This window comes from Pan troglodytes, chromosome 13, assembly GCF_028858775.2.
Source record: "Pan troglodytes isolate AG18354 chromosome 13, NHGRI_mPanTro3-v2.0_pri, whole genome shotgun sequence".
Classification (NCBI taxonomy): domain Eukaryota; kingdom Metazoa; phylum Chordata; class Mammalia; order Primates; family Hominidae; genus Pan; species Pan troglodytes.
This window is the reverse complement of record NC_072411.2, coordinates 37,135,446-37,157,455: the sequence shown is the minus strand read 5'-3', so window position 1 is coordinate 37,157,455 and position 22,010 is coordinate 37,135,446. Positions and strand designations below refer to the sequence as shown.

The following is a 22,010-nucleotide window of genomic DNA, read 5'->3' as shown; positions in this document are numbered from 1 at the left end:
TTCACTTTCTGCAGCTTCAGTTACCCTAAATCAACTGCAGTCTGAAAATATTAAGTGAAAAATTCCAGAAAAAAAATCCATAAATTTAAAGTTGCATGTTGTTCTGAGTAGCATGATGAAATCTTGTGCCATCCCACCCCATTAGGTGAATCATCCCTTTGTCTAGCGTATCTACACTGTCTATGCTACCTGCCTTGTTAGTCACTTAGTAACTGTCTTGGTGATCAGAGCGATCACAAGAAGAGTGTGCATAGTACAATGAGATATACTGAGAGAGACAGATCACATTCACATAACTTTCATTAAGGTATATTGTTATAGCTGTTCTATGTTATTATTAGTTATTATTGTCAATCTCTTACTATGCCTCATTTACATTTATTTAATTAATTTATTTATTTTGTATTACATCACCTGGAAATCTTACTGTGCCAAATTTATAAATTAAATTTTACTACTTATCTGTATGCATAGGAAAAATATTTAGTGTGTGGTACTATCCATGGTTTCAGTCATCCACTGGGGATCTTGCAACATACCAGCTGTGGATAAGGGGGTACTACTGTACTGATTCATGCTACAACATGGACAAACCTTGAAAACATGCTAATTAAAAGAAGTCAGACACAAAGAAAGCCACATGTTATATGATTCCATTTATAAGAAATGTCCAGAATAGGCAAATCCAATGAGACAGAAAGCATATCAGTGTTTGCCTAGAGCCGGAGGGCTGAGAAGACTAAGGGGAAATGATGGCTAAGAGGTGAAGAATTTCTTTTTAAGGTTATGAAAATGTTCTGGAATTAGATGATTATGATGGTTGCACAGCTCTGTAAATATTAAAAACCATTGAATTGTACACTTTTAAATAGTGAATTTTATGGCAGGTAAATTATATCTCAAGTTTGAAAAATGTTATAAATCAGGAGTTGGCAAACATTTTCTATAAAGAGCCAGAGAGTAAATATTTTAGGTTTTGTGAACCATGCACAGTCTCTATTTTATTTTTTTTCTTTCATAACCTTTAAAAATGTAAACACCATCCTGACTTCACTGGCCATACAAAAATAGGCTAATGGCCAGATTTGGCAAAGGACACAGTTTGCTGAGTTATAGATGAATATCAAATCTCAGAAAGTTTTCATGTAAAATTATAAAATAAATAAAGCAAGTGTAGGTCTTTCTTTTTTTGAGACGGAGTCTTGCTCTGTTGCCCAGGTTGGAGTGCAGTGGCGTGATCTTAGCTCACTGCAACCTCTGCCTGCCGGGTTCAAGTGATTCTTGTGCCTTAACCTCTTGAGTAGCTGGGATTACAGGTGTGCACAACCACACCCAGTTAATTTTGACATTCTTTAGTAGAGATGGGGTTTCGCCACGTTGGTCAGGCTGTTCTCGAACTCCTGACCTCAGGGGCTGCCCACCGCAGCCTCCCAGAGCGCTAGGATTACAGGCATGAGCCTGTGCCCAGCCCAGGTGTATGTCTTTATTTATTTCCAGTACTACATTCATCCCAGCAAGTCTATAGCATCATAAAGCACAGTGAAATCAATATCAATATAAATTCAAAGTAAAATATTCCCACAATTCAAATGACAGGTTGAAATTCTCACCTAATAGGATCTTCGCAGGCACCAAATGGTAACTTGCCAAACTCCAAGCCTCCAACTTCTCCTCCTACAAGGGCATCTATGTCTAAACAAAAGAAATATTTTTCCATTATTTGGGAAAAAATAAAGAAGAGTCTAATCTAGTTAAGCCCTTTGGAATATCATAGCTTTAAAAGTGTCTGCAAGAGAACACATGTAGCAAGTTAGCAAGTTAGACCAACTTACAGCATATGTAGTCTAACAATATTTGACTTCCCCAGAGAATGTTACAGTAAAAGGGCACACTTATTTCCTATTTATCCAGTATTTCATTCAGGCCAGGTATTCTAAATTTTGCCCTTCTGAAATATTCCTTAAATATTACTCAAGAGAATATTATTTCTGTACATTTTTTTGCATTTTTAAAGCATGTAATTAGTATAACCCAAAAAGAGTATCCAAGTATTTAAAAATCACCAACTACATTAATCAGTTTTGCTATCAGTAATTTCTGAATAGGAAATTAGTATATTTGTCATCATTAATAACATTATATTTTGGTTGATAGTAAATGGAAATATATAAAGATCAGAAAAGAACCTCCTTTCCATTATGAATGGCATACTAGACTGGAAGAGAACTTAGAGGGTAAATCATTCCCTTAGTTCTATCTCTCCTGAAGAAGTAATAAGCATTTCTAAAAGGCATCAAAAGGATTTTTTTCTCTTTGAAATAATACAAATTGTGATATTTAATTATTCACACTATACTAGGATTTCCTGAAATTAAAGCCTACTGAGTTAACAAAACTTCCCATATTTGCTAAAATCACATCTGATATTTATCTACATCCTAAGTAAATGATTAAAATTAGTCATCAAATATGAATCAATACTTGATTCAGTAAATTTTCTCAAGTCAATTCCATTTTTCCAACTAAAGAATGCTTATAATAAGAAAGATCACAATGACTAGCATTGTTACAAGTGAGTTTGTAAAAGCTTCAAAATTACAAGCACATTTTTATAATTAGTAAATTAAAAATTATTACTAAAATATAACTGTACAAAAGTTTTAGCTGAATTAAAAAGGGAGAAGCAACTCGTGGAATGAAAAGCACATCGGACTTGGAGTTTGACTAGTGTTTGTATGCAAACTTTATCACTTGGTGACCATATGACTTTAAGCCAGTTACATGGGTTCTTTTAAGAAACTTACATCTCTAAGAAAGACAATACTTGTCTTCGGCTGGGCACGGTGGCTCAAACCTGTAATTCCAGCACTTTGGGAAGCTGGGGAGGGTGGATCACCTGAGGTCAGGAGTTCGAGACCAGCCTGGCCAACATGGTGAAACCCCATATCTACTAAAAAATACAAAAATTAGCCAGGCGTGGTGGTGCATACCTGTAGTCCCAGAGACTCAGGAGGCTGAGGCTGAGGCAAGAGAATCGCTTGAACCCAGGAGGCAGAGGTTGCAGTGAGCCAAGACCATGCCACTGCACTCCAGCCTGGGTGACAAAGCAAGACTCTGTCTCAAAAAACAAAACAAAACAAAACAAAAGATAATAATAATTGTCTCATAGGTAAGTGAAAATTATACAAAATGGGATATAAAATATGAAAAGCACAGTATCTCATCCATATTATATGTTCAGTCCCTTCCCCCTTATAAAGGAAAATGTTAAGAATTTATATGGCTTTCAATCTACTGAGGGAGAAGGTTAATATTTTTAATCCCCATTTTAAAAACTTGACAATAGAAGATTAACAAAGACCTTATTGGCAATCTTATAATGCTAAGGTTCTAACTCTTGGGCTTCTTCACAGATCATGAGCAGACCACACTACCTTAGGAAATCTTTACAACTGCTTTATAAGAGAGTAGCCTTGGAAGAAAAAAAAGGAAGATAAGAATGGAAACTTCTAACCAGACATAGACTGTAAATTGTCCAGTGGGTACTGTTACCTGGGAACTAAAACTACCAACACAAACATTTGAGTGTTTCTTCTGATATAAATCTAAAGCTTAGCTTTTATTTCTCTGTTGTAGTCTAGACACGGTCCTTTTAGTGTACATTAGAGTTGAAAATTATTTTGTGGTATATAAAATAAAATAGTAGTAGTACATATAACTGCCAAAAGCTAAGGATATATTACATTAATTTTTTTTTCTTTTTTTTTTTGAGACAGGGTCTCACTCTGTCACCCAGGCTGGAGTACAGTGGCGCAATGTCAGCTCACTGCAACCTCCGCCTCCCAGGTTCAAGGGATTCTCCTGCCTCAGCCTCCAGAGTAGCTGGGATTATAGGCTCCTGCCACTGCACCTGGCTAATTTTTGTATTTTTAGTAGAGACAAGGTTTCACCATGTTGGCCAGGTTGGTCTTGAACTCCCGACCTCAGGTGATCTGCCTGCCTTGGCCTCCCAAAGGGCTAGGATTACAGGTGTGAGTCACCATGCCTGGCCTGTATTATATTAATTTTTATATCATCTCATGCCTACCAATTTTTTCAATCCTATAAATAGCCAACTACTTGGAACAAAAATAAACAGTAATGAATATTAGTTTATTTTATTTCTCTTTAGGAGAGGTAGATTAAAAAACGTTTTCAGGCTAGTAAAATTCTTATATTTTAAAAGTTTGTCTTATATTCCTTATTAGATGTGCTTTAATATAATCAAACATGTGAAAGAAGCACCCAGGAATCAAAATATTATTTAGGATATATGTCCATGAAACTGAGCTTTTCTAGAACTTAGGTAATGTGTTGCTCATATTGCTGTCTTAGCACCGCCTAGTCTCAGGTTAATAATTAATAATTGTTGAATGAATCTGTTTATCAAGGGTAAGCAGGCAAATTGATTTTGATTATATTTCTATAACATACAAGTTAATTATTATTTTTCCCCTACATATATTTTTCTTCTCTGTTTTCCTTGTTTAGCCCCCTTTCTTGAAACATTACTCTCTTTAAAGCTTTTTCCATGAGTGTTCTCAGTTTATGAGGGTGAGCTGAGAACAGCTCTTCTCTTATAATAGTCTAAAAACAGACATGTTAATCATTCGCTACATAGTAATTTATGGCACATGATGTGCCACAGCAAGGGGTGCCTTATAAATAAGGCTTTCAAAGACAGATTGTCAAATATAGAGTAATACTATCTCTAGAAAACCTACAGTTTTTCTTCAAGAGAAAAAAAATAAGGGCAATGAAAGCAATAACATTACATTTAAAATGAATCACAAATATTTCTAATGTAAAACACTTGAAACTCTTGTTAAGTAATTTTAATTTCTGAATGTATCTTCTTTTCCATTTATATTCAGTAAGTTAAATATAGTTCTAAATGATCTCACCTGGAGGTTGCTGAGGCCAAAAATACTGCTGCCAATCTTGAAGTACATAGGTAAATCGAATAGCAATACTAACTGGAGGCAATGGAGTTAAAGGACATCCCTAGGAAATACATGCAAAGACAATACCGTGTAAATGCTGGTACCCTTTTCATATTAATTCAACATCAAAATTTCAAACTTATGGAATGGATTAATACTACCTTTATGAAACCTGGATTTTCAGATTCTAGTGTTAAACAATAGTGTGCATATTCTACTTATTAAAAACATGATATTCCAGCCATTCCAAAGGAAAAATAAGTCACTGAAGTCATTAGAGCCAAAGATGCAAAATTTAGGAAATCCTTTTCACAGAAGAAATTCTCACAGTCCAAAAGCTCAAGAGGTGGATCAGGGATGAAAAGGAGGAAAGATCCCATAGTAAGGAACAGTAGTGGCAATTGTGAGACTGAATTTTAAAAAATGGAAAAGTAAACTTTCCAAAGAATCACTGTATTTTTGTCCACATATTTGTGTGTACAGAAGGATTTCCATAATTTCTGCATACTGCTTCCACAAATGTTTTCATTTGATGTAGCTAAAAAAAAAGTTTCAAAAACAATGCCATAGCTTTAAAATAAAGCTGTTTAAACTGCTATTAGAAAAAGAGATATTACATTCTATTAAGCAAAATGCTCTTTAAAGTATCTTTTACTATTTTAATCATAAAATACCATTTCTTACTATTCACTTCAGACATATTAAATGTGAAAAAAAGGTGATTCATTTTTCAAATAAGTAAAAGTATTATAAAGCATAAGCCTTGGTTTGGGGAGAGGATGTCTTTTCTTTTAAATGAAAATAAACTCAAATTAAAGCCACCCTTGAATATTTAACCAAAATTTCAGACTAAGAGAAATGATCACTCACACAAAATAGATTAACGAATCAGCTAACAAAAGAAAACTTAGATTTATCTGTCAATTCACTAAAAATCACAAAACTTAATACTATCATTTAAACATCCTATGACCTCAGCTTCCCTTCATAATGCTTAATCTAAACTAATATAAAATAGGACTTAAATATGCATAGGAATCACCTAGAGAACTTGTGAAATGCAGATTCAATACTCTTCTGCATATCTAACCAGTTTCCAGATGCTGCTGTTCAGGAGACTACACTTTGAGTAGCAAAGCAATACATGACATTTACATTTAGCTCAGCAGCAGCATCTATAAATGTCACTAGTAGCTTTAAGAACACAAACTCAATTTGAAGTCACAATAGTAGACAGCTGCTCCCAAAAAACCTAATTCAGTTTTGGGCTCCTGTGCCCAACAGCAAGGTGAGATTTTGGCTGGTCAGTATATCAACTTTTTAGTCATGTCCAGATATCAAATGAGCATTCACCTATAATAAGGAGCAAATGTTCTAGAAGCCATAACAAGGCCACTTTGACACATAACCTCTGATCCAGTCACACAGATAAATACAAAAACAGATACCCAGAAAAGAAATAATTATGGCCAAGCACGGTGGCTCACGCCTGTAATCCCAGCACTTTGGGAGGCCAAGGCAGGTGGATCATTTGAAATCAGGAGTTCAAGACCAGCCTGGCCAACATGGTGAAACCCCATTTCTAATAAAAATACAAAAATTAGCTGGGCAGTAGTGGTGCGCGCCTGTAGTCTCAGCTACTTGGGAGGCTGAGGCAGGAGAATCGCTTGATTCCGGGAGGCAGAGGTTGCAGTGAGCCAAGATCGTGCCACTGCACTGCAGCCTGGGTGACAGAGTGAAGCCCTGTCTCAAAAAAATAAGGACAGAAGGAAGGAAGGAAGGGAGGGAGGGAGGGAGGGAGGAAGGAAGGAAGGATTAGGATGAAAAATGACGGAAATATCTTTGTGGACCCTGGAGGATAAGTGGGGTTCAAGGCACATGCCTTGAGGTGTGGAAGGTGGCACTGACAACCTAGGATAAAACCAAAAGGGCTCAGTCCAGAGTGAGGGCATTGCAAGACTCTCTGCTTAAGCCAGACACTGGGACATGTCACTCCTGCTTGGCACAATGGCTTTATCGGAAGGTATGGGACTGGAGGTTATTGTGTGAGGGGAAAAAACCCTCACCCGCATGTGGTGAGCAAACAACCCAAGATTCTAAGACCAGTTATCAAAATCCCCAACATTACTACAGAGCAAGAGACTCCAAACACTATTTTAAGACCTAATTCTGAAATATTCTGCAGGTAGGGAGTAACCATAAAACTACGGAATCACTAGAGAGGATGGATGGGAGTGAACATTAAAAATTTAAAATGAAACTCATTCAAAATGAGCCTACAAACTAAATTTCCCAAAACATAAAAAAGTAGTTCTAAAAGAGACAAATATCCAAATCAACAGTCATGATATAATACCATAAAATGTAAAGAACATCTCAAGAACTAAGAATGTCTAAGCTGAAAAAGAAAAGATGAAGTTATGAGAGTTTTCAAATATTTAGAGGATTATGGCAGAAGAGGATTAAACTTAAGAACCCAAACCAGCTCTTAAGTTCAATTCTCTCAAATCAATTTTGAGAGATGTTTCTTATCAGAAAAGTAAGTTTTAGGTTTGTCAGATGATGAGATAAACTGATTAAAAACTTTTTTTTTTTAACTACTGCTAATAAATAGCCAAGATGTAAGTTGGGTTCCACAGATCAATGTAGTCCCTAGCTTCAAAAAAGAGATGTGACATAAAAGATCTGAAGATCATATTCATTAATGATTTCTTAAGAAGAAGGACTAAGGCCCAGCGCGGTGGCTCATGCCTGTTATCTTGGCACTTTGGGAGGTTGGGCAGGCGGATTGCTTGAGCCTAGGAGTTGAAGACCAGCATGAGCAACAGGCTGGTCTCTACAAAAAATACAAAGATTAGCTGTGTGTGGTGATACACACCTACAGTCCCAAATATTCAGGAGGCCGAGGTGGGAGGATTCAGTGACCCCAGGAAGTCGAGGCTGCAGTGAGCTGTAATCACGCCCTACACTGCAGCCTGGGTGACAGAGTGAGACTCTGTCTCAAACAAAAAAAAAAAAAAAAAGAAGAAGAAGAGGAGGAAGAAGAGGAGGAAGAAGAGGAGAAAGAAGAGGAGGAGGAGGAAGAAGAAGAAGAAGAAGAAGAAATAAAGTATTGATATTTCCATGTGACCAGAAACTTGATCTAAAAATTTTAAATATAATTGAAGACTTCTGGTGAGAGCAAAGGAAAACTAATAGAGAAGATACTAATACATACTTGCCTTTTTCAAAAATTTCCCAAACTATATGTGGAATTAAGCAGTACCTATAGCACTTCAGAGCCCAGAAGGTTTTTGAAAAGAAAATTACATATATACACGGAATTCTCTAAAATAGAAGCATCTGTAATTTTTCTAATGGAGATAATCACAAGCCACTGCTAACAGTTGTCATTTTGAGGAGACAGGCAGAGAGGTAAAAGGAAGCTTTTACTCTAATTTCCTAATCTCGTAAATGCATTACTTTTTTTTTTTAATATCAAAGGGATTTATCTAGTTAGTAATAATCCTACCAGTACACTATTTAGGTCCTCAACATTAAAAACATATTTTTATGATTAAATTCTAATCCTAAATATCTTTCTAACAAATGTTATCTATTTAAAAAGAAATTTCAGCAATTTTTTCTTATAATTCTTTTTCTTTTGAAAATTCTCAAACCTTCAGAAAGATTGGAAAACTAGTATAATGAACACCCATATGACTTTCACGGAGTTCATAATTATTAACACTTTGCCACACATACACATATATATATTATGCATATGACATTTTTTTGGCTGAATCTTCTGAAAAATGTAGGCATCAGAACAAATCACCCTTAAATACTTTAGCATGTAATTCCTAAGAACAAGGACATTAGTCTATACAACTATAATACAATTATCACACTCAATAAATTAAACATTGATACTATTTTCTAATATACAGTCCATATTAAAATCATCCCAATTGTCCCAATAATGTCCTTACTGGCTATTTTGTTTTGAAAAAGGATCCAATCAAGAATCATGTGTTGCATTTAGCTGTCAGGTTCCATTTTCTCCTTAAATCTAAATTGCTTCCAGCCTTTATTTTGCCTATCATGATACTGACCAGTTACTGTTGCAAAACATGGCTCACTTTGAAAATATGTGATTGCTTCCTCATGTTTTGATTTACAGTATGTTGAACATTTTGGCAGGAATGCCACATATATAATTATATATCATAATTAATATATTTATTTATAATCGATATACTTCATTATAATATACATATAATCAATATCCTAATCAATATACTTAATATTTAAGTGCTAAAGCTGCCACTATCTCACTTAAGTGGCCAAATGTGACTAATAGCCATCACACGACACATGATGTCAGTTTATTAATCAACTGTGAGATAGTGAGATAGTGTCATGTTTAGCACTTAACATACTCCAAATTTAAATCAGCATCCTAATAACCTAAGAGTAATATTTCTCTAAGTAGAGGATCCCCGCCACTATTGGTTATCTAGCTTTCTCTGTTTTCTAGAGGTATTCACAAACAGCTCCTCAACTTAAGCCCTCATCAGCCCCATTCCCCCCAACCCCCACAGAGCAGCACAGGCAAGTCCTCCATAGCTATAGACAGTGTTGTTATAGAATATAAGAATATATTTAGCATGTCCCATTTAGCCCTGCTGCTCTCAGGCCTAGGATATAAGCCAGATTAACCTTGAAAATTAAATCAAATAAAGATTTGGGGGAAAAAATGCAATTCAGAACCCAAAGGGTTTAGACCTTAAGGAGCTCATAGTCAAATGCTTCAAATGCTCAAACAAGCAGCTACCTGAGCCCCATTAAGCTTGGGAGACTGGCAATATTACCAATAGAGGACAAGGAGTAGAAGAGATAACACAGTCAATAAATGCTAACAGACTGAACAAACAGACAAATCAGTTGTTGCTTTAGCATGAGTACACTAAAAATACAATTGGATATTTTGTTTCTTAGAAATTACAAAGTAATTTATGTAGTCACTTATAGCTTTCTTCTAAGCAATTACATTATCAATATTATAGAGAAATGTTTCTATATGCTGAATAAAATGATCAAATCTCTACTTTTATCTGGATCTCAGATAAGACTGACAATATCAATCCCAACTCACAATCTTTGATTTGAAGATATCCAGCAGACCTGATAAGTGAGTGTACTGATTTGGCACTTTTCTAAGATGAACCATTTCGAAATCAGTTCGTACACCAGGACCTTGACATTCTCCTACGTACATTCTTCGCCATTTGTGGTGAATTTGCACAAAGAGTGGCACCTGACTGCAAGACATGATTAAATAGGAATGGAATACAAGCTCATTAAACATTAAACCTGAACCTCAAATTTTTTCCAAATTATTTTAATCTCAAGAATTTGAAAGCACTAAACTGGAAACACAACAAAAACACAGGTTTGTGTTTATAACAAAGACATTCTTAGTTCCTTTTTCTCCTTACACTACCAAACTGAAGAAACTATCATCTAGAAGTACTTTGATTAGTCTGAAAATTGTTTTAGAACAGCTAAAAGTCAGAAAACATCAGAATGAAAACTGTCTTGAGTAAAAGTGATTATTTCATATTAGTCTTTCCAAAGTGATAATAAAACCTAACTTACAGGTATTAAACAATATAAATTAAGCCAATATTGTGGTGAAATATTTTTCACATCATTTAAAGATAAAGTAAGGCTCCCAAGCACAAGAAGGTTGTGATGTGCCTTAGAGAGAATACGTGTTAACACACGTATTTTCCCAGAAGCATCATTCATGCACAAGTTACATTGCTTTTGGCTACAAGTTCAATGTTTATGACTCAACAATGCATATTAAATAAGCTATCTTTAAACAGAAACACACATAAAAGAAGGTTATGTATTAACTGATTGACAAAAAATGTGACCAGAGGCTCGAAGGAACCCAAGTCTGTATTTCTCCTAGGAGAAACAGATGAGGAATTGATAACTCAGTGTTTGTGGCAACTTTATAGCACATAACTACCTTAAATAACAAGAAAGGATTGTACAAATATATCCCCAAGTTAATAATCCTACATTAGTAAATATTCTAGCAAAATTATTCACTTAGGATATACCATGGAGTACATCCACTAAAATAAATTAATTCTTCCCCAGTAGATTTAGAGTATCATAGTCTATTCGATATGCAAATGAAATACAATTCAAAATAGCAGAATAGTGATTAAACAAATTTCATTTTCTTAAATACTTCCATTTAAGAATAGGGCCTAAAGGTACTGAAAATTAACTTTTAAAAAAGTTATTCCAGATATACATTGAATTGTTTCAGGAAGATTACCTTTAGAAATGGCCTCCATTTAGGTTTTATTAGTTTTGTCCTTATATACCAAATTCCAGTATAAAAACATGCAGATATATTGTTAAAAGAAAAATTTTCAACTAATTAAACTTAATGGAGTTTATTTAAGACTGGGCACAGTCGCTTACACCTATAATCCTAGCACTCTGGAAGGCCGAGGCGGGCGGATCATCTGAGGTCAGGAGTTCAAGACCAGCCTGGCCAACATAGTGAAACCCCATCTCTACTGAAAATTTAAAAAATAAAAATAAAAATTAGCCAAGGGTGGTGCACACCTGTACTCCCAGATACTCGGGAGGCTGAGACAGGAGAGTCGCTTGAACTCAGGAGGTGGAGGCTGCAGTGAGCCCAGACTGTGCCACTGCACTCCAGCCTGGGCAACAGAGCAAGACTACGTCTCGAAAAGAAAAAAAAATTTATTTGAGCAAAAATGAGTTGAGAATCACATAGTCTTCAGAACCAGTGGAGGTTCAGACAGATCAGCTCTGTAAGGTGGGCAGGCAGCATTTATAGACAGAAAATGGAAGTAAGGTACAGAAACAGCTTGATTGGTTACAGCTCGGAGTTTGCTTCATTTGTGCATGCTCTGATCAGTTGCCCTGTGATTGACTGAACCTCAGCTGCTGTGACTGGCTGGGACTCAGTTAATTGTTCCAAAAGTATACTCCTAAATTAAGCTTTCAGTTTGTACACGGAAGAAGTTAGGTAGCAGTTCTTTAAATAGGGAGCGGATACAGAGGTAACCTCAAGTCAAATTTAGTTTAACAATATATATGCACTAAGTTCCTAATTACAATTAAAAAGCTAACATTTAATAACTGTTTGCCTTCGTAAATTATTGTTAAAAACAGTTTTTTGGTCTAGGTTTTAAAAAATGTCCACTCACCAGCCAGTGTTTCCCAAGGCAATAGAAACAGAACTCAGAAGAAGGTTGCACTTAGATTCGCTGAGAACAGCGTCACTGTGTGCAGCAGGGGCAATCACCACGAACTCACGTAGCCCATACCTTAAAAAAAGAATTAACTGCATTAAACAGGGGAAACCTCAGAACACAAAAATCCATTACTTGAAAAGCACAAAAAAATTTCACTACAGAAAATTTAACAAGTCAGGTTTAAACTAAAAGTGTTTCTTTTAATGGCAACCGAACCTACAAGACCTCAACTTTAAGAAGCACTTCCATCATCCACCTACTAGTTCCCCTCTATTCTTTACAAATTAGAAACAATTTGCTGAAATCTAAATTTGATTCAGCTAAAATAGGCTCAGATATATTTGTGTGCCCATCTGTGTGTGTGTGTGTGTGTGTGTGTGTGTGTGTGTGTGAGAGAGAGAGAGAGAGACTTTGACAGTTGTAAATACTTTTTCCGCTTTGCCTACTTTATGTTGTACACCCATGTGTTTACTAACAAGTTGATCACATGGGTGTATTCATAAGACCACTGTAATATTGATGTTATTGTTGCCGCTTGAGAAAAAAGGTCAACAGCTGATTCCTTAAAACAACTGTCACAGAATGGCTGGGCTGAGAACGCTGCCAAGAGCCCTGCAGCTGGTGGGAGAAGTGTCTGGTGGGAGAGGTGTGTGGTGGGAGAGGTGTCTGATGCCTCGGCCTGCTGCTTCACATCTCTCACTCAAGAGTTTCTTCTGGTTTCACACTTTTTAACCTCTCCGTGCTTTAGCAGCCGTGACCTTGCCTTCATTGCTTCATCCAGTGCAGGCCTGGGTTACTGAAGACACCAAAGTGTTTCTCTTTCAGCTTGAAAACCAGGCAGGTTTACACATGGGTTTCAGTGTATTTGCCTTTGAACCCTTAACTAAACTTTAGCCTTTTGGCTGGTGTAGAATGTCTTTAGCTGGGGTGACCTGGGACGGTGTTGCGGTTTACCGTCTCCAGCTTCAGCCTTTCCAGAAACCCTTGTGGAGGGCAGTATCGGCTGTAGGTTTCATCATCATATTACAGTTTGAGGTCACCACTATTTGAGGGACAAGCTTGCGTCCTGCTGAGGGGCAGGGTTTTCAGCAGAGGGTCAGTGGTGGGGCTGGGCCATCGTGGAGGTGGCCCCAGGAGTTGTATGGCCATGCATATGGCCATGCTCTAACACATTCCGTGTGGTCTGCTCAGAGCTGGATGCCTCCTTTAGACAAGGTTTACAGTCTATTTTCTAAAGTTTTAAGTATTTTTAAGAGGTATTGAGACTAATGAATATAATAGTTGAGTAATTTAAATGTTTATTTTTAATGGAGGGATTTTTACTAAAAAGAAGCTAATTGACATGGAAATGTCAGTGAAATTCCTTACCTACAAGGAAAGTGAACATTTTGTATCTAAGTAAACTATAATGTGCACATTTTAAGTATGAAGCAATCTGATATTTGAAAGAAAAAAAAAGAAACAATTTGCTGAAACCACAAGGACCATTAAACAATAGTTTTGCCTTTAAAGTTAAGTTTACAAGATAAAAGAGGCAAGTATTGAAACTTTGCTTTAATGAACTGATACCACTAAGCCTGCAGATGAAGAAAAGTTTGACAGATTCCCTAAACTGCAGGAAAATTATCAGCAATGATGTACATGTCCTTTCTAAATGTGAGAACACAGTTTACTAAGTATCCTAATTAAGGAATTCTTGTGTTCTTTTACTCAATAACACATTAAAAAGGGGTTAAAAAATTATCATAAAGCAGCTTGATCTTGCTATGACATCTACATTAATTAAAACTTCTCATTCAGTTGCCATATCCTTTAAAGTCACAAATTTGCTGCCAAATTTTTATGAAAATAAAGTCAAACTGATTATCTTGTATACTGAAAATTCCTCTCCTATTCACTCTTTAATGTATTTATATTTAATATTTTTTAATAAAGAAAATAACTTATGAGAGATTTTACTCATTTGCCTAATTTATTATCTCTGGTATATAAAGAATTATTAATGCTTATTTTTATAAACATCCTCCTCAAGAAATGCCCCAAACAGGAGTAATGATTTAAAAAATTAAGTTTAATTCATGTTTATTATTTAGATGACAAAAACTTATTTCATTTCCTCACCCTACCTCCACCCTCCTAGCCCTGAAATCAAAATTAGTTATGCAGAGGCAGCATAAAATAATGAAAATAATCTAGAGCTTTAAAAATTGAGCTCTAAAGATCTTTGAAAAATAGTTTTCTTTTTTTCAAATGTCCCTGGAAGAAAGAAAACAAAACAAGTGAACATCCCCGTTCCATCCTCTGTACTTGTATAAAATCACTGTCAACAGTTTCTTGGTTATTCTTCCAGAAATGTTCCATTTATTTGCGTAACCACCCTACCCTCAAATACAATTATATTATTTGTATACACTTTGTAAAGCTTCTTTTCAAAAGGACAATCCCCTATTGATCAGTACTTTATTTCCAGTTTTATGCTGCTGCAACAATACTGCAACTGTTTTTCTACATCTATATCTCTATAATAAATTTCTAGTGGTTGCTGGATAAAAGAACATTTGCATTTTAACACTGATAGCTGTTGCTAACCTTCTTACTGTACACACACACAATGCCACTGTATACAAGCCATGAGTAACAAGCCAAACTGAATTGCCATTTATCTGCAATCTACCTTCTATCCCCTAAGCCTTTCTTTCCTCTATCTATTGATAAAATGTCTCCCCCCATCCATTCTACTGCCATTACTAAATACACAAATCCTGACAAATTCTTTAAAGATTTACCTTGCCAGGTGTGGTGGCTCACACCTGTAATGCCAGTATCTTGGCAGGCCAAGACAGGAGGATCACTTGAGCTTAGGAGTTCAAGACCAGCCTAGGCAACATAGCAAGACCCACTCTCTACAAAAAATTGTAAAAATTAGCTGGGCATGGTGGAGAGCGCCTGTAGTCCCAGCAGCTTGGGAGGCTGAGGTGGGAGAACTGCTTGAGGCCAGGAGGTCAAGGCTGTAGTGAACCATCATCACACCACTGCACTCCAGCCTGGGAAGCAGAGTGAAACCTCATCTCAAAAAAAAAAAAGGATTTACCTCAAATATCACTCTTGATAAATGTACTCTCTTCTTTATGATCTTTAAAATGTCAATATAAGTCACTACTTTTTCCCCAATAGGTCTACTTGAATCCTGAGACTATGTCTTCATCAAAAGTAAACTAACATTAAGTGGGAGCTTTAAAAAAAAATAAGCGAAAATCAACAACAACAACAAAAAACAACCAACCAGATTTTAAAATGGGCAAAGGACTTGGATGGATGTCACTCAAAAGAAAATATACAAAGGCCGGGAGCGGTGGCTCACACCTGTAATCCCAGCACTTTGGGAGGCCGAGGCAGGCGGATCATGAGGTCAGGAGATCGAGACCATCCTGGCTAACATGGTGAAACCCCATCTCTACTGAAAATACAAAAAAATTAGCTGGGCGTGGTGGTGGGCGCCTGTAGTCCCAGCTACTCAGGAGGCTGAGGCAGGAGAATGGCGTGAACCCAGGAGGTGGAACTTGCAGGGAGCCGAGATTGCGCCACTGCACTCCAGCCTGGTGACAGAGCAAGGCACTGTCTCTTAATAAAAAATTTAAAAAAAAAAAATTTTTTTTTGGAGAGCAAAAGGGAAGAATATATCAATATTTAAAATGGACAAAACTCAAACGAATTACATATTTCTTTATATCTATGCTACAAAACCATTCATACAAATGCAAAAAGGTGTATGTACAGTGATTTTCACTATAATATTTTAATTTAATTGTAAAAATCTAGAAACAATCTAAATATTCTTCAATAGAGGAGTGGCAAAATAATTATGGTTACCACCACCAATACCACCACACACACACATAATAAAGAAATATTCTATATTCATGGATAGGAAGATAATATTATCAAGATATTAGTTCTTTCCAACTTCATCTACAGATTCAATGCAATCTCAATCAAAATCTCAGCAAGTTATCGTGAGGATATCCACAAACTGAGTTTAAAGTTCACAAGCAGAAGCAAAAAAAGACTCAAAGTAGCCAATAAAATATTGAAGAAGAAAGTTGGAGAACTAACACTATCAAACTTCAAGCACTACTATAAAGCTACAGAAATCAATACAGTGTGGTAATGGCAAAAGAACAAATAGGGATCAATGGAACAGAATAGACAGCCTAGAAATAGACCCAGATAAATATAGTCAACTAATCTCTGAAAAGGAAAAGAGGCAATACAATGGAGATAGTCTTTTCAACAAATGGTGTTAGAACAACTGGACATCCACATACAAAAAAATTAATCTAGATAGGCTTTACATTCTCCACAAAAACTAACTTAAAATGGATTACAGACCTGAATATAAAATGCAAAGTTATAAAACTCCTAGAACACAGAATAAAATCTAGATAACTTTGAGTTTGTTGATGGCCTTTTAGATGCAACACCAAAGGCACAATCCAGAAAAGAACAAACTGATACGCTAGACTTCATTAAAATTAAAATTTTTTGCTCTGCAAAAGACACTGTCAAGAGAATGAAAGAGAAAACCATAGTCTGGGAGAAAATATTTGCAAAAGACATTTTCAGATAGAGGACTGTTATCTAGAATCTACAGAGAACTCTTAAAACTCAAAAATAAGAACATAATCGAAGCTAAAAAAAAAAAAAAAAAAAGCCCCAAAGACTTCAACCAGACACCTCACCCAAGAAGATATAAAGATAGCAAACAAGCGTATGAAAAGATGTTCCATATCACATGTAATCAGGGAAGTGAAATTAAAACAACAGTGAGAGACCACTACATACCTACTAGGGTGAGTTTCATTAATAAATCATTATATTTCCTACAATTTCTAGCCCAGTAACTTAAATTTATTAGGAGATCAAATGTAACAACACAAATTAAAATTTCACGATTGCACTTCTTAATGAAAGAACTGTTTCATCTGAATAATAGGTTGCATATGTATACTAAATACTATATTTAAATATAAATGTGTTTTAGCATCCCATCCTCCAAATGAGAAAGGTAGGACAATCAACCATTCATTTTTGTTTTAAGATGCATTTTTCTTTCCTGTACCAATAAAGATCAAAAGTAACAACAACAAAATGTTAACCAATATTTGATATATTTGTTGTTACTCTCACATAGGCAAATCATAAAACCATACCACTTATTTTGTGTGGTTTTTTTTTTTTTTTTTTTTGAGATGGAGTTTCACTCTTCTTGCCCAGGCTGGAGTGCAATGGCACAATGTCGGCTCACTGCAACCTCCATCTCCCAGGTTCAAGTGATTCTCCTGTCTCAGCCTCCCGAGTAGCTGGGATTACAGGCATGTGCCACCACACCTGGCTAATTTTTTTGTATTTTTAGTAGAGACGGGGTTTCACCATGTTAGCCAGGATGGTCTCGATCTCCTGACCACGTGATCCACCCACCTCGGCTTCCCAAAGTGCTGGGATTACAGGCGTGAGCCACCGCGCCCAGCCATACCACTTACTTTGAATGCTACCATTCTACAACTCTCACATATATTACCTTAGAAAGAAATAGATTAAGGACCTCTTTTAAAAAATGGCATAAAAAAGTTAAATACCTATCACTTACAAAAATACCTGGGTAACTGGAGGTGTTCAAACAAATTCATTTTTTGAATTTATTTTTAGTAACTTTTTTAGATACTATAATACACATCTTTAATTTATAATCTATTCAGGTTATTCTAGTAAAATCTACCAATTTTATATAGTATAACTCCATTCCTTCCCCCTCTTCCTTTGTGCAATATTGTCACATATATTACATATTACATATGTTATAAACCCAACCATATAGTGCTGTCATTATTGCTTAAGCAATCTTACGCTTTTTTTTAATTATAAGAATATATTTATTGTATTTACTAGAGTATTTCCAATGCTCTTCATTCTTTTCTATGGATTCAAGTTACCTTCTATGTCTTTTAGTATTACTTGTAAGGCAAGGATGAATTCTGCCAATCTTTGTTTACATAAGAATGTCATTATTTCATCTTTATTTTTGAAATATAGTTTCACTGGATATAGAATTCTCGGTCAACAGTGGTTTTTTTTTTTTTTTCTCCCTTTCAGAACTTTGTGTCGTTGCACTGCCCTCTGGCCTCCACTGTTTCTGATGAGAAGTCAGCCAAGGGTATTGTTCTCTAGTACATGAGAAGTCATTTTTCTCTTGCTGCCTATAAGATTTTCTTTCCATCTAAGGGATTCAGCAGGTTGCCCATACTATGTCTAGGGGTGGTTCTCTTTTGTGTTTATCCTACTTAAGATTCACTAAGACTTCCAGTTCTGAGTGTTTTTAATCAAATTTGGAAAATTCTCAGCCATTATTTCTTCACATTTGTTTTTCCTTTCTTTTTTTTTCCAGCTTGCTTTTTTTTAATTTTTTAATTTTTTTATTTATTTTTAGTATTTATTGATGATTCTTGGGTGTTTCTCGCAGAGGAGGATTTGGCAGGGTCATAGGACAATAGTGGAGGGAAGGTCAGCAGATGAACAAGTGAACAAGGGTCTCTGGTTTTCCTAGGCAGAGGACCCTGCGGCCTTCCGCAGTGTTTGTGTCCCCGGATACTTGAGATTACAGAGTGGTGATGACTCTTAAGGAGCATGCTGCCTTCAAGCATCTGTTAAACAAAGCACATCTTGCACCGCCCTTAATCCATTTAACCCTGAGTGGACACAGCACATGTTTCAGAGAGCACGGGGTTGGGGGTAAGGTTATAGATTAACAGCATCCCAAGGCAGAAGAATTTTTCTTAGTACAGAACAAAATGGAGTCTCCTATGTCTACTTCTTTCTACACAGACACAGCAACAATCTGATTTCTCTATCGTTTCCCCACATTTCCCCCTTTTCTATTCGACAAAACCGCCATTGTCATCATGGCCCGTTCTCAATGAGCTGTTGGGTACACCTCCCAGACGGGGTGGCGGCCAGGCAGAGGGGCTCCTCACTTCCCAGAAGGGGCCGCGGGGCAGAGGCACCCCCCACCTCCTGGACGGGGCGGCGGCCGGGCGGAGGCACCCCCCACCTCCTGGATGGGGCGGCTGCCAGGCGGAGACGCTCCTCACTTCCCAGATGGGGCAGCTGCCGGGCGGAGGGGCTCCTCACTTCCCAGACGGGGTGGCTGCCGGGCGGAGGGGCTCCTCACTTCTCAGACGGGGCGGCTGCCGGGCGGAGGGGCTCCTCACTTCTCAGACGGGGCAGCCGGGCAGAGATGCTCCTCACCTCCCAGACAGGGTCACGGCTGGGCAGAGGTGCTCCTCACATCCCAGACGGGGCGGCGGGGCAGAGGCGCTCCCCACATCTCAGACGATGGGCGGCCAGGCAGAGACGCTCCTCACTTCCTAGACAGGATGGCGGCTGGGAAGAGGCGCTCCTCACTTCCCAGACTGGGCAGCCAGGCAGAGGGGCTCCTCACATCCCAGACGATTAGCGGCCAGGCAGAGACGCTCCTCACTTCCCAGACGGGGTGGCGGCCGGGCAGAGGCTGCAATCTCAGCACTTTGGGAGGCCAAGGCAGGCGGCTGGGAGGTGGAGGTTGTAGCGAGCTGAGATAACGCCACTGCACTCCAGCCTGGGCAACATTGAGCACGGAGTGAACGAGACTCCGTCTGCAATCCCGGCACCTCCGGAGGCCGAGGCTGGCAGATCACTCGCAGTTAGGAGCTGGAGACCAGCCCAGCCAACAGAGCGAAACCCCGTCTCCACCAAAAAAATACGAAAACCAGTCAGGCGTGGTGGCACGTGCCTGCAATCCCAGGCACTCGGCAGGCTGAGGCAGGAGAATCAGGCAGGGAGGTTGCAGTGAGCCGAGATGGCGGCAGTACAGTCCAGGTTCAGCTTGGCATCAGAGGGAGACCATGGAGAGAGGGGGAGGGGGAGAGGGGGAGGGGGAGAGGGGGAGGGGGGAGGGGGAGAGGGAGAGCTCACATTTGTTTTTCTACCACTTTCTTTCTCTTCACCTGGGAGTCCCATTACATGCATGCTTTGGAACACTTGACACTGACCCACAGATCTCAGAAGTTCTGTTTTTTCTCCAAACTTTTTTCTCTGTTCTTTGGACTGGACAATTTCTGTTAATCTTTCAAATCCCCCAACTCTTTCTTCTATCATCTCAGATCTGCTTTTGAGCCCATGTGAAGAAAGTTCATTTCAATTATACTTTTCAACTCTGGAGTTTCCATTTGTTTTTTTGTTTGTTTGTTTGTTTTGAGATGGAGTTTCGCTCTGTTGCCCAGGCTGGAGTGCCGTGGCAGTATCTCAACTTACTGCGGCCTCCGCCTCCTGGGTTCAAGTGATTCTCCTATCTCAGCCTCCTGAGTAGCTGAGACCATGGGCACATACCACCACACCCAGCTAATTTTATTTATTTATTTATTTATTTATTTTGTATTTTTAGTAGAGACAGGGTTTCACCATGTTGTCCAGGCTGGTCTTGAACTCTTGACCTCAGTTGATCTGCCCACCTCAGCCTCCCAAAGTGGTGGGATTACAGGCATGAGCCACCACGCCTGGCCACCATTTGGTTCTTTATTACAGTTTCTATTTATTGAGATTCCTATGTAAATCACTGTTAGTATTTCTTTGAAGACCCTTTCCTTCAATTCTCTCAACATACTTGTAATAAATATTTTGATGTTATTGCTAAATCTAATATCTAGACCCACTAAGAGTCCATTTCTACTATTTTTTCCCCTTGTATGGGTCACACTTTTCTGTTTCATTGTACATCTAGTAATTTGTGGCTGAAAACTCTATATTTTGATAATACATTGTAGCAAGACCATATTCTGTTTAACTTTTCTGAGGGTTGTTAGCTTTTTCAATTTGTTTGTATTTCGTAACTTGCCTGGACTTACACTGAGGAAACTGTCTCCTCAACAGTGTGCAGCCTCTGATATCTCTATTCCATTGCTTTATTCTTATTTTCAATGTTTTAGCCTGGCTCTCTAGCAGCTACCTCTTGTCTGTATAGTTTGCAGGTAAACCAATAATTTGAGCACAGATCATGCCCAAACACCTGAGCCTATAAGGTTTTCCTTTCACTTTCTGCTAAATGATCTGTGTGTGGGTTGGGGAATGCATTCAAAATTGCAACTGGCACTCCAGTTTGAGCTCTGCTGGGTCTCTCCTGCATATATGTAGTTTTCCTGTCATCTAGGGATGTGTAGAGAGGGTATCTGTCTTTCTATGGCTGTAATACAAGATCTCCTTGTTAAATTTCTGACTAATCCATCACTTGCCTCGAATTGGGACTGCAACCTTGGTCTAACAAAGGTACAGGTTTTACCCATCTGTTCCCAACAGAATCTGTTCCTTTTGCTTGGCAAAGGCAAAAGTTTTTGTACCTTCCCTCCCCCCGCAACAAAGAATTAAACCTGCTCATCTGGCAACAGAGGTGGTATTTTCATGGCCAGCCTAGACTAGAAAGCTCAGTTATCACCAACATAGATTAGAGAGAAGAGGGGAAGTGACAGAAACAGCTACAGGAAGAGGAGCCAGAAATGGTTGTTTTTTGACAGTTCTGTCCAGTTTAATGCCTTTTAAAAAAAATTCCCCTTTAGCAAAGAGGAATCACTAACCACTTCACACTGCCATTACAAGAAGTCCTCTTAACATTCACTTTTGGAAGAATGAAAACATTTTACAGGTCCTT

General features: G+C 37.8%; 1 protein-coding gene across 16 annotated transcripts in view; it reads right to left on the bottom strand.

Annotated features, from left to right (window-relative positions):
* RAB3GAP1 (RAB3 GTPase activating protein catalytic subunit 1) overlaps positions 1–22,010 on the bottom strand; it is a 198,652-nt gene that overhangs the window by 101,950 nt on the left and 74,692 nt on the right. For all 16 annotated transcript variants that reach the window (XR_008546775.2, XR_010150072.1, XR_008546776.2 and 13 more), the window contains 4 exons: positions 12,230–12,349; positions 10,120–10,285; positions 4,944–5,043; positions 1,611–1,692 (listed from right to left, as the gene is read on the bottom strand). Coding sequence is in view for 9 of the 16 variants with exons in the window: in XM_054679795.2 (XP_054535770.1) it covers positions 1,611–1,692; positions 4,944–5,043; positions 10,120–10,285; positions 12,230–12,349 (468 nt within the window). In the remaining 7 variants the exon portion in view is untranslated. The remainder of the gene's footprint in view (positions 1–1,610; positions 1,693–4,943; positions 5,044–10,119; positions 10,286–12,229; positions 12,350–22,010) is intronic.